At 41.2% G+C, this 13580-nt stretch overlaps 1 protein-coding gene across 1 annotated transcript in view; it reads left to right on the top strand.

The window, feature by feature from the left end:
* Positions 1 to 13580, top strand: part of LOC101168601 (neuronal acetylcholine receptor subunit alpha-3-like) — a 32163-nt gene that overhangs the window by 13324 nt on the left and 5259 nt on the right. The window contains exons 4-7 of the mRNA XM_011480526.3: positions 1107 to 1216; positions 3009 to 3216; positions 3539 to 4159; positions 12812 to 13084. Coding sequence (XP_011478828.1) covers positions 1107 to 1216; positions 3009 to 3216; positions 3539 to 4159; positions 12812 to 13084 — 1212 coding nt within the window. The remainder of the gene's footprint in view (positions 1 to 1106; positions 1217 to 3008; positions 3217 to 3538; positions 4160 to 12811; positions 13085 to 13580) is intronic.

Raw genomic sequence — 13580 nt, 5'->3', positions numbered from 1 at the left:
GTGTTATCTGATTTTATAATGGCATCATCCCCGCCTGACTGATTGCCGCCCAATGGCTGCCGTCTATGTTCGTGACCACACCATCGACTTTCAAAAAACTGGGCGGTGGCAGCTAATCCTAAAGATTCTGCCGATTCCTCCCCATTGCCCGGTGGCAGTTGTATTTGTGACCATAGCATTAGACCTTAGCTGTACTGAACTCTGTTGTGTTTTCAGAATCTGTACTCTTTCATAGCATCATAGTCAGGTTCTCGGTTCTTGGTTTGCCACCTTTGGGTTCATCGTTTCCTTTTTTAATGTTTTCACATTATTTAATCATATTCTTGTTCTCAGGTCGTTTTGGTCATTTTGGTTCCTTCTACATGGTTCCATTCATGAAATTGGCTGAAAGACTTTCTTTAGTGACACTTTTTTGTATAGGAAGAGTCTATTTTTCCTCACCTAGGCTTTAAAAATGGGCTGCTCTGGAGAAATTCAGACACATCAGACCTCTCTGCACCTGAAACACGACTGCATCAACTGAGAGCATCATGATGACAGTCAGTCACTCGTGAACGTTTTTGCTCAGTCAAGTTATGTCAGCAGGAGTTTCTATTTTCAAAACCATAACCAGAGATGCACAACAGTGAAGCTTAAATCTCTGATTATTTACCATAAACACAGTTTAGTTTCAGCTGCAGATCTCAGTGGCAGCATGTTCTTCTCTGCTGAAGCCACTTAGACAATAATCAGCACCTGAATCTATCAGGAATCAGTCAGCCATTTCTAATGTCAACTCCCTGGAGAGAGAAATGAAAAAAACAGTGTCGCATGAACTGGTTAATTAATATCTCCCCAGTTGCATCCTGGAATTAATCCACTCGGCTAACGAATAAATTCATCATAAATGCCATTAAAAAGGTAAAACAATAAAATGTGACCTCCAGATCTGTTAAGAGAGCCACACATGAACCGAATCAGAGGCTGTTTACACACAAAGTCCTATAATCTGGATTTGACTTTGTAATTTGGTTGTCTCAGATATATTGAGGTGTCTTTACAATTAAAAATAAACTCCATTTAGTAGGTGAAAACCAATAATCAAACTGTTGAACTCTACTCCTCAGATTTGGAACGACTACAAGCTGCGCTGGACACCAGCAGAGTTCGATGGAATCGAATTCATTAGAGTCCCTTCAAATAAGATTTGGAGACCTGACATTGTTCTCTACAACAAGTAAGAAGCTCAACATCAATGATGTCCAACGGTTTCAGCTTCTCTGTTGTATTTATTGTTGTTTTCAGAGCATTCAGCTGGCAGGTGATCAAAGTAATTGTCATAGTATTCTATCTTTCCGGTTGTTAGTAGCTGCGTTTCCACTTTGATGGCGCCACTGTGCAGCGCCCAAGGTCGCCAGTTTTGACCAAGAAGCGCATCGCCATCCAGTTGTTGGTCACGACTCATTTAATTTGAAAAAAGTGGTTCCATTGCAGTTTCGAGAAATATATCAATTGCAATATGCCTCAAAAACCACCTCCTCGGAGCCAAAAACCTTTTTTTCGATGAGTTTTTCCGAAATTTTCGTGTTTCCATTAGGCACATTTTATATCAATTCGCCATTATCCAATTCATGCAATTTCATAGTCAATGGAAACACAGCTTATGTACGTTATCTTAAACAAAGTTCATATTTTCTTGACATTTTTTTGCCTTCTCATGGTGTTTATGTCCTCACAAATAGCTAAAAATTGCATCATAATTTGCTTGTGTAAAAAATAAATCAGCTGCAGTGCTCGTCTGCTTTTTGTCTCCTGTCCTTGAGCCCATTAGAGGAGGCCTGAACCCACCTCCTCCTGTGAGGAAGCCTCTGATTCATCTGAGGCTTTAAGAAGCAAAGAAAAACACCTCACCAAACTCTGCAGCACTTTTTATAAGGAGGATTTATGGTTATTTGGAACAATGCTGTCTCCTCTGCTCCACATGTGATTTTCATGAATCATGACAAGAACACAGAAAAGACAACATTGGAGCACAAATAACAGCAGTTTAGGGACATGCACACAGCCTGGACAAGTTGCCTGCCTGCAGTAGCTCCGCCGGATCCCGGTGTTGTGTCAAGATACGTTTCCCCTGCAAGAATTTCAGCTAGCTGGCCACAGACTGAGCTCTGCTGCAGATGGAGAGGCAGCTGGCCTTTGGCCTCAATCTTCTCTCTCCAGTGTGTCCTGGGTCTTCCCCGAGGCCTCCCCCCACTGGGATATGCCCGGAACACCTCCCCTTAACCGACCAAATATTTTGAATAGCTCAAAACTGAATTCATGTAAAGACCTGTCTGCCGAAAACCTCAAACGGGCATCTGCGCACATCGAATGATGAACGCAAGAAACACGTTTAACACATCACGTATCTCACAAATTTACGCAAATCACACATGTATCATGAAAGACCAAAGTTTCATTCGTGGAAAATGCGCAAAATATTTATAGTGGCTGTGTCATAGGGCCTTTAAAATCCATGGGGCAATTTTGGCTGCTCATGTTTTTTATTTGAATTTTTAAATTTTTGTTTGTGACACTATTTCATGTACTGCATGAAATGTAGTTTCTTGTACGAGAAATATATATATTCTATCCTTATTTTATTTCTGTAGCCATTACCCGAAACCTGGAAAACACATTTTGTACCATAAACATGTAAACGTATATTGGTATGACATACAAAGTTCCTTGATCCTCAACATGCCCCCCTCCTTACTAAACATGTAGTTTGTTAAATTTACTTAAAGTCGGTGTTTATATCCAGTATTATGTGGGAGAATACATGAAGAGAAATGCTCGGCTCATCTGTTTCTTTCTTTTGCTTGATGGTTTGGGGTTTTTGACAATCATGGTTAATTCTCCTGGTCTGTTGCCTCCATTCTTTCACTTCATGAACTTAAAACCCTTTTTTTACATTTGGAATCAGTTCTGTATCATACTCTCATGCATATTTTGAAAAACCTTTTTTTTCCTGCCTCATTCATATTCAGCGCCGTTGGGGACTTTCTGGTGGAAGATAAGACCAAAGCTTTGCTGAAGTTTGATGGCACCATTACCTGGGTTCCTCCTGCCATTTTCAAATCGTCCTGCCCAATGGACATCACCTACTTCCCCTTTGACTACCAGAACTGCTCCATGAAGTTCGGCTCGTGGACCTATGACAAAGCCAAGATTGATCTGGTGCTGATTGGATCCAAGGTTAGTGTCTGAGAGGTTGTTTGACAGGTAATTAAAAAAAAACAACTACTTTATTATGATTGTAAAATCAAAGTTCCTGTCCATTTTTGGATTTCCATAACAATGATGACCAGGAATCTTCACCTCCACTGCTGGATCTGTTTCAGAAACACACAGATGGGTCTCATTGATGAAGACCCTACAGACTGTGATCTGTCATGTTAGCTGTAACAAATGAAACCACTAAGCCTAATATCTGTCTGTTATAAAAAAAAAAAAAAATTCAGTTGGAAAGCAATGGTTTGACAAATTCCACTGTTTTACCTCCTTTATTCATCTGTAGGTGAATCTGAAAGACTTTTGGGAAAGTGGCGAGTGGGAAATCATTGATGCTCCCGGCTATAAGCACGACATCAAGTATAACTGCTGTGAGGAGATCTACCCGGACATCACCTACTCCTTCTACATCCGCCGCCTGCCTCTCTTCTACACCATCAATCTCATTATCCCCTGCCTCCTCATCTCTTTCCTCACAGTGCTGGTTTTCTATCTCCCCTCTGACTGTGGAGAGAAGGTCACGCTCTGTATCTCCGTCCTGCTCTCCCTCACTGTGTTCCTACTCGTTATCACCGAGACCATTCCCTCCACTTCCCTGGTGATTCCACTCATTGGAGAGTACCTGCTCTTCACAATGATCTTCGTCACTCTCAGCATCGTCATCACCGTGTTTGTTCTGAACGTGCACTACCGCACGCCCATGACCCACACCATGCCCGGCTGGGTGCACTTGGTGTTCCTCAAAGTCCTACCCAGGATCATGCTGATGCGGAGACCGACTGATGAAGATGGCAAGGCGGGGGGGTTGGACACCAGTGGGGAAGCAGGAGGAGCTGGAGGAGGGGGAGGAGGAGGAGGAGGAGGAGGAGGAAAAGGAGGAAAGAGGCCAAAAAATAGCTTGATGCAGGTAAGAGTCTCCATTGCCTGAATCACAACCTGAGATACAATTAAACCATGTTGTGGATTTCACAAGTAAATCTTTCCAACGGTTTAAACAATGCATATAAACTATAAACAATCAGTTAAAAAGGTGAAAAGATAAATGCATTAGTGATTTAAAACCATTTAAATTAAAAAAAGAGAATTAAAAAGGTTGTTCTAGTTGGTCAGTTTAAATGCAGGTGCGCTAATGTGAATATTTGAAGGCCCATCAACTGTCATGGTCCAGCTTTCTCTTGGGCGTCATTCTAACTTCCTCCACATACAGCTTATGGAAGCCACATCACTATACTCCCCCTCCTATGGTTCACTGCAGGCAGGCAAGTCTTCTCAGTGAAAAGCCTTATTTTCCTTCCCTCAGTCTTTCTGCTGATGTACCAACTTGAAAAAGTTCGTTCCTGCTGACCTTGTCTTCCTGCAGCTCTTTTGCTGTTAGTAAAGTTTGCTTTTTCTTTTTTTTACTACACCTGTCTTGTCAGCGATCTGTGGCAGCCGTTGTTTTTTTTCTTTTTCTTTTGTGTGGAATCCAATGTTGTACATTCTTTTCAGTTGGAAATCTCTAGATATCTTCATTACCTGCAATCTAAACTTGTTGTCTTGCACATCCTAAATGTTTATTGCTTGATTTGTTTTTTGCAAACTGTTTTCCAATGAATGGAATTCATTCGGCAGGTGCTGCCACTGCTGAATGACAGGTGACTGAACTCACCGCCGGCTTCACAGTGAACATGGCAGGACTATGCGTCTAAAAAAAACCTGTGTTTGCTGCACAGGTAGAGAAATGTTTTTTGGAGAAAAGAGGATAAAACACTTCTGCAAGATATTGGCCACATTTTTTTAACCGTAGACATCAGTTACTTTAACTTAACATAACTCTGCTTCCACAACCTCTGATAAATTATAGGGTAGTTGGTGAGAAAACAGTGTCATCATGGTGGTGTGCTTCCATAATCTACTCCATGTTATTTCTGGGTTATATGTACAAGACATTTAAATCGTAGTAACATGCATCCATATGAAGGTAGACCAGTAAAGATGCTGCAGGTTTTTAGGTGTGTCTTGCAGTTCTCCTGTGGCTCACCTTAAGGGATCTCATGAAAATGGAACTTAGCATCGTTGTGCTTGTGGTAAATGTATTGTGGAATGCTTTAAAGAATAATATAAATTGCATGTACCGCAAATTCCGGACTATAAAGCGCAACCCATTACACGCCGCACCCACCCATTTTCACGTATTTAATTACTTTTAAACATACACAAGCCGCGTCAGAGTACAAGTCGCGCATGTGTTAAGCGACATTGTCATCCTGACAGATCACGTCCTGAATCCCAGAGAGAGTGTGATTCATTAGCACACTGTGGGTGAAGTCAGCTTTGCCTCAGGCTCATGTATTTGAGTATGTTAACATCTGTCAAACAGCACGGACCTCTATTCTGTTCACAAGTTCCTCAGTTATGGTGTTTTTATTTCATTTTTTTTTTTTTTACTTATTGACAATCTAGGTATCATACATAAAATTACAAACAGTAACCATATAATCAACATTACATCCCTCAGTTATGATGAGGAAATTTACATCCGCGATTCCCCATTTCCCATGAGTCTTAGGGGCTAAAGGCGGGGCCAATGCTCGGCTCGCCATTCTGTTGTAAGTGTTTAAGAATGAGCAAGTATCAGCAGTGCATGGAGGGGTGAACGGGAAAAGCTCTCCTTCCGCTTGTGTCGCGGCAGCGTTATGGGAGTAACAGGGCTGGTTAAAAAAACACACCGGTAAAATAAAGCAGCAGCGACTGAAAAGCGTGCGACTGAAAAGCGCGCGCCTCAGCGCGATACGCGATACGCGCGCCTCAGTGCGGCGCGTGCGTCAGAAGTCAGAAGCCTCTGCGCTCCGCGGACGCCTCTGCGCTCCGCGCTCGCCCCGCCCGCTCCTTGTCTCCCCTTCCTATCTACTCCGACACCTCTGGCCAGGGCGGCTTCAAGGAGGAGCACTTCGTCCCCATTGCGCCGGTGGAAGGAGCAAATCGTGTCTGTGCAGAGCAATCGGACTTAATACTGTACGTTTTGTGTATGAGGGGCGGATGCGTTGTTACGTGTGGGAGCCATCAGGGGGGTATTCCAGGAAGCATGTTTGAACTAGCCTGACTTTAAGCCTGAACTCTAGCTGAAATCCGCCTGAACTCGCTTACTCTGGGTATGTCGGTTCCAGAAGACCGGATATGAGTTGGCGTAATTACGCTCGACTTGGTAACCCTGGGTTAATGCTCGTGCACGGAAGGTACATAAAGACATTCTCAATAGATCGCCGATTTCCGGAGTCACCATGGAAACGCGTGGAGAACCAAAGAGAACTTTAGTGAGACGGAGTCTGAGATTTTAATGACGGCGTATGAAGATTATACGTCCATCAAAAAAGTAACACAGCTGCATCGTCAAAAGAAAGAGTTTCTGCTTGTAGTTGAAGAACAGACAAAGTAATTCCACAAGTTTCTGATCTTATTTCCATTTTCCTTGTGACGCATACATCTATATATAACGTATCCAATTTTGCCACCTTAAATGAAATACTTCTATTGGTAACAAATAATTGAGTTAAATTTAATCAACCTAATTTCTTACGTCTATAAAACTCAATAATTGTTTATACAACTCAAATTTATGTATTTATCCAACTAAATGTCATATTACTCCAATTCAATTAATATTTTTTCCATCTTAATTAATTATATTTCTTGATCTCTCATATGTCTAAGTATGAGCCGGCAGATATGCTCATTTTTACAACATTAAAAAGGACGAGGAAAAAATGCACATTGCGCTCAAATTCATTAAAGAATTCTCCGTCTTTGTCATTACACTAATGATCGGTAGGGGTGCTATATAAACTCATCATCCTCTCCTTCACTCTCACTCATGGTGCAGAGACATAAGCACAGGAGGACAAAATAACTCAGCAAAACATGGCAAAACACAGTAAAACAGCTAAACAACTAAAAAAATTTGGTCAAAAACCCACACTTAAATCAAAATCCGTCCAGACTGGCTAAGGAAATGGTATCCCACAATCCCTTGCGGTGCCGATCTAACAGCAGCACCAAAGTTACACCTACTTAATTGAATTAATTTGAATGAAAGTAAAATAACTGTCTGATAACTACGTGTTATTTTTAAACTGACTTAACAAAAAAATAATTTATCTTAACTGAAGCAAATAACTAAGTTAGATCAAAGTAAAAAAGTTGAATTTTCCAACATCCATATGTGGTCTTATCACCCTCTCACGGTGGAAAAAGTATTATCTGAGCTTCTTCATCCACTAAATCATCTTCAAATGGACACTCCATGCTGCTTCACCTCTCTGTAAACAAACTAACCTTCAACTAAACCTGCTCCCGACCAGGTTATGTTCAGAGCATGAGTTGCTATGGCAACTTGACATACCCTGAAACATACCTCCATTTCTGGAACCGAAAACTGAGGTTATCAACTTCCTTAGCCTCAAACTTACCGTGGTAGCTAGCATAACCTGCTTCCTGGAATACCCCCCAGACTGCCATCGGCCCCACAGCTCTATAAGAGCAGCAGGAGAAGATGTCTCCAGCTCACACAGAGGCTGTGAGCTTTTCAAAGCAAAATTCCGCTCAGTCCTTAGAAACCGTAAAAACGATCGTCGATTTGTGTTTCCAGTCGTGTCCCGACAAAATAAAGGCTGATGTTATTCCCACATATTTACGTGCAGCCAGCTGCAGATTGCAGCTTTTCCGTCAGCAGCTGACCGCCTTTTCCAAACCCGTTGGTGATGGTGGATTTTTTTACGCTGCTTTTAACGATTGCTTTTAACTTGAAAGCTGCATCATACTGTAGTGGCGATCACATGCACGTTGGGTCTAATGGCACCAAAGGATTCTGGGATGCGGCCGGGCATGTGTGTTTCGTTTTGTTGAACCATGACTGAAGTGTCTAAGACCTGAAGTAACGTCCATGCTGTTTGGCTGCTTAGAGGTGTGTTGAAAAATAAATGCCTTTAGCTTGGTGTTAGATAGAGAATTCAAACCATTCACTGAGATTGAAAGTGCGTACATGGCGGCCGCCAATTAAATCCATGAAATAGCCGCGTCACTGAATAAGCCGCAGGGCTGTAAGCGCAGGAAAAAAGTAGCGGCTTATAGTCCGGAAATTACTGTACTTATGAAAAGTGATGGTGTTGTGTCCTTGTGCCACACTCTAGTTGTTGTCAGTAAGATGCACCTGTACTGACCGCACGATGGGGAGTTGCTCGTTGGATGCTCACATGGATTATTCTCCCCAATTGTCTAATTTCATCATTTCAAACTGTCAGGCTGCATGCAAGGATGACACACCAGTCACATGACCAGCAGTATTGGGCTCCTTGCACAGTCCACAGGGTTTGGGTAAAGAAAAAGAGAATAATCCGTACGACCCACCTGTCTGCGTCTCACCTACTTTACCCTTACTTACCCCTACGAGTTGTTCAAGTGTCCGCTATGACCTGTCGCCTGCAGCATGCCCATAGAAAAAATGTGCATTTTTTTTTTTGCTCAACGGATTCACTGAGCGGTCTTCAACCTTGATATTTCCTGCAGGACACCTGTGCAGGTTTCATATTTCACCTACAGAATTGCTAAACAGGAACAGTTGTGACCAAGGCAGTACAAACTAACTTTTAAGCTTAAAGCCAATTTAAGTCATTATTATTCTGAAAACTAAGGCTTATAATACTTTCATACAAAAGGAGGTTGTGTCTTGTGTTGAAAAAGAGAAAAGTTGGGTTGCTACAAGCAGAATATTTAGTAATTCCTTTGTTGAAGATGCAGCTTCTCTGAGATGTCGTGTCAGGACTTCTTTGTTGTGGGGGAACAAAACACGTTGACATAAAGCACCTTAATTATTTATGGAGTAAACAGAACCTTAAATATAGGACAACAAAACAAGAACAAATGTTAGGGACAAAGCTAAAGTGACACTTAAGGCTCTAGCTGAGAGTAACAGAAAACAGGATCTCACACGCAAACCTTGAGCTAGTGGCTCCTAAAGAGGAAAATGGGTCTCAAAGTGACTTTCTGTCTGTGACCAGGTAAACCTGCTGTTTGGAACATGGTGGCACCAGGCCCTTGTTGGTGTTCTTTCCAGGGTTGAAACCAGGGGGGGGGGGACTTTTTGACTCGTGGGCCAAAAAGGGTTCTAAAATTTGACCAAAGGGCCCAACTAAGAGCAGATCAGTGGTGTTTTTGTAATCCATCTCATAAGAGAAAGAAATACCATGGAATCTGGAAAAAAAATATGTTTTAATTCTGATTGAGAATACATGTATATATTTTAAAACAGAACATTTTAGATTTTTATTTTATTTCAAAACTGTAACTTTTGTTCTACTCTTGTTTGTTTTACTGCCAATTTCACTGATGGATTGATGTCCCTCAGGGAAAAATGCAAATTAGAGAAATGCTGCGTTCATGTAGCTTTGAAATGGTCGTAAAAATGACTGCCCGACTCAGAAAACACGCATTAATGTTAAAAAAAAAACAAATCTTCCAACGCTACATGAATGTAGAATGACTTTGTGCACCTAAACAAAAATCAATGTATTTTGGTGAACCCCCAAGAGCCTGGCGATACGATATGTATCCTGATATTGTACCGGAACACTTTTATTTGTATTTTTTAGGGGTATGACTTGGAAAAAAACGCTACCTGAATATCAATACGTCTTTCTTTTAGTAAAATGGGAAAATTTTGTTTATTTTATGATCACAATGTGAAGCACTGCAACTGTCAAATATGAGTTGCTTTTACCCAAACAAATTCATAGTGCTTTTATTTTAGTAAATTAAGAAATATTTCTTTCTTAAAGGGAACAGTCGGCATTGTCTGATTTCCACAACAAAATATTTTTCAGTAAAAGAAAAAGCAATAGAATGAATTTGCCTTGACTAATAAGGTTCTAAAAGTATGATTGAGGAAATTTCAATATTGCTAAATGCAGTTTCTCCAGTACTTTTAAATGGTTCAGGAGCCTAAATGGTGCTTCAAAAAAAAAGGAAGAAAACACTAATTCTTTCCAGAAACATTAAAGTGTAATGATGACGCAACGTGACAGGGTGCAGGAGACGCTTTAATGTGGCTAAGATGCTTATCTGTCTGCTCTGCAGCTGCAGCTTCATTTTCTCACACGCCGAAGTAAACACAGATTTCACCGCACATCACCACGACGTCTGCCTTTTTTCAGAGCGTTGTACACATCACTCTGATCGATCAGGTCGCTGAACCCATTGCTGTGAGGTTGTGCAGAAATTTGGTCCGCTTTGCTGATGGCATTTTGGCTCCGTGCATTAGCCGCTGTGCAGCTGCACTCGTTCTTATCTAAGAAGCACCAAAATCCTCATTTTTAGATGAAACTGGCAGCAACAAGGCTAGTTCCTAAGTAAAAACTAAACAGAACATGTATCATAACAACAGAACAAGCTGCTTCTCACTGGGATCTTGTTGTTTTGTGCGTGTAGAGCTGATAAAAGAGGTTCAGTGTCCTCTGCTGCCACCTAGTGGTTGGAGGTTTAAGTGGAAAACAAGAGTCAGACGCTCATGAGTAAATAAATAAATATCGTCCTGATGGCATTTTGAATCGATACAAATATCGCTAAATGAACTATGGCGATATTTCTCCAAAACGATTGGAGACAGAAAAAAAGCCTTATGGAATGGACTGAAACACAACTAAACACTAAAGAGCAAAGCGGAAACATCGTGAGGACAAAACTGATGCGACATTCAAAGATCTGATTCTTATCCTGAAGGACAGCTCAATCTTCAGGAAAAAAGGGGGGAATTCTGTGGGATCATTTCTGTTAAATTGAATTGTGTGATTGAGTTTTCTGTTTGTAACAGTTTGTCTGATGTTTCCTGTAATCAAAACTTCAACTTTGAACAAAGTGTGATGAGGATTTTTAAAATGCTGTGATTGTTCAATGAAAAAATCTGCATTTTTGCAGCAGAGCAAACGCTCATGAAGGAGACTGAACAAAACTGGTAAACTCTAGAAATTGTGTTAGTTTTGTGGGTTCAAGACAAGCAAATACTCAGGAAGTGACATGACGCTCATTTGGCAACAGAAAGTCGACAGAAACGCTGATAAACAGAGTGGAGAAAGGGGCGGGGCTAGTTTGACAGACTTGTACAGTCAAAGTGGACGTGACACAACAAACTGCAGAATAAACCTATAAACCTATAACTGGAGTGATTGTCTTTGGGTCTAAAGAAAGGCGGTTGGAAATTCGCTTCAGAGCTTCAATCTCTTCATCCAAAAACCACCAGGCCAGAAACTTGGGTGTAGTGATGGACACAGACCGGAATTGAGGCAGTTACAAAATCGTCCTACTATCATCTCAAAAATATTTAAAAGATTCAAAATCTGATGTCTAAGAAGGAACCTGGAGAAAGTAGTTCTTGGGCTCATCTTTATAGTCGACTTCACTTACAGTGTATTTACAGGATGACTAAAAGAAGAAAAATCAATCAGGAAACTGGAGCTTATTCAGAACTCTGCTTCTCGGGTTCTCACTAAAATGTAAAACCATATGAGTCCGGTTCTGAGCTCTTTCCACTGGCTGCTTATCTGCCAGAAGATAGACTTTAGTGTTGCTGATTTATAGAACTTTAAGTAACTGACCTCCTGACCCAGTGTGTACCAACCAGACCTCTGGGGTCATCTGGATCCGGTCAGTTCCCACAGTCAAATCAAATATGGAGAAGCGGCATTCAGCTTCTATGCTCCACAGATCTGGAACAAACTTCCAGAAAGCCTTAGATCAGATGGAAAAGTTGATTTAGATCCAGGTTCCATTTTTATTCAAAATTTGACATCCACAAATTCATTCCTTCTTAACATTCTTTAGGTTTTTTTAATGATCATTGCTTTAATGTCTCTTTTAATGTTCTGTGTCAAACACTTTAAAATGACCTTTGTACACAAAATATGTTATACAGGTAAACTTACTTTGCCAATAGAATCAAGTGTAGGGAAACTTAACTTGCTTCAAAGACTTGAAACAAACAGAAAACCAAACTACTGAAGATAAACTAAACAGAAACTCTAACCAAGGAGAAAGCAGGAAAAGGTCACTGAGCTTCCAACACTTCCTGAAGATCCTAAAAAATGGTTTTCTTCAGAGGAAATGGGCAGCCCTTCCAGTATTCAGAAGAAAAAAAACTTGATTCAAGTGTGCTTCATTCAAAGATTTGGAGATTTTTTACCCTTACATTTACAGGGTTTCTCTGCCTACAAAATGTGTCTCGAAGAAGCAGCTTGTGATTTGATTATTGGCTGTTTTTCAATGCATTTCTAAAGAGTTTCTTCTCATTTTACCGGCAAGATGAAGGTTGGCATTAAAGACGTAGCTTCTGTAAAGACAAATCTAAAACTGAGCCTTGGTGTGTTTAAGCAGTAGATTAGAAAAGCCAGCAGGGTTGTTTGGACATCTGGTCATCAGAGCAAAATAGGAGCAGGAGGTCCCATGGCAATGAGCTGGAGGAGAAAAGGGAAAGCTGGCAAACCGGAAAATCCAGCGACCGCTTTTATGTTCATCCAAGTTGTTCTGGTTTCTCCAGCAGGTTGGAGGAGGGTCCCTCAACTGTCTGGAATATGGAGACTGCAAACTCTCATCCATGGATGGCTGTGGCGCAAAGAAGTGTCCCTGCCCTTGCCAACATGGGAGAGAAACCCCAGAAACAGCAGCAAGCGTGCGGATGAAACATCAGCTGAGTCAGCAGAGCATTAACACGGTGGTGGCCTTCTCCGTGGTTTCTCCGGAGGTCAAACAGGCCATAGAGAGCGTCAAGTACATCGCTGAAAACATGAGGAGCAGGAACAAAGCCAAGGAGGTGGGAGCTGGATCTTACTATGACCTCTCACTCTTAGTCTTAAAATCTGAATGAGCTGATTTAAAGTCCCACTCAAATCATCTTTTGATCTCTTTTCAAAGTGTTTCCAGGGGTCTTTTCATTCTACTGATACCATTTTTAGCTGAATAAAAAAAAAAACCTGTATTGTTTTCCAGGACATAGTTTCTGCAGAGCGGAAGGAGTTCATTAGAAAGTCACCTCTGAGTTGCGAGTAGCCCCGCCCCGCCCCAGCTCATTTTGGCAGTTTGAATCTCTAGAGTCCAATCCAACTGAATCCTTGATTACAGAGCTTGTTGTCCAAAGTGCAAAATCTTCCTAAAACTTGTAAATTGTTTCATTTTTATGAAATGCTCAGACACGAGTATTTCACTACGGGTGTATTTAGGCTGGAAAAGTCCTTTGTTCCTGTTCAGGTGGACTTCATTTGTTCTGAATCCAGTCCTGAACCTTGAGTTTGGTCTATATTCAGACTGGC

This window comes from Oryzias latipes, chromosome 1, assembly GCF_002234675.1.
Source record: "Oryzias latipes chromosome 1, ASM223467v1".
NCBI lineage: Eukaryota > Metazoa > Chordata > Actinopteri > Beloniformes > Adrianichthyidae > Oryzias > Oryzias latipes.
This window is presented reverse-complemented; position numbering and strand designations above follow the sequence as displayed.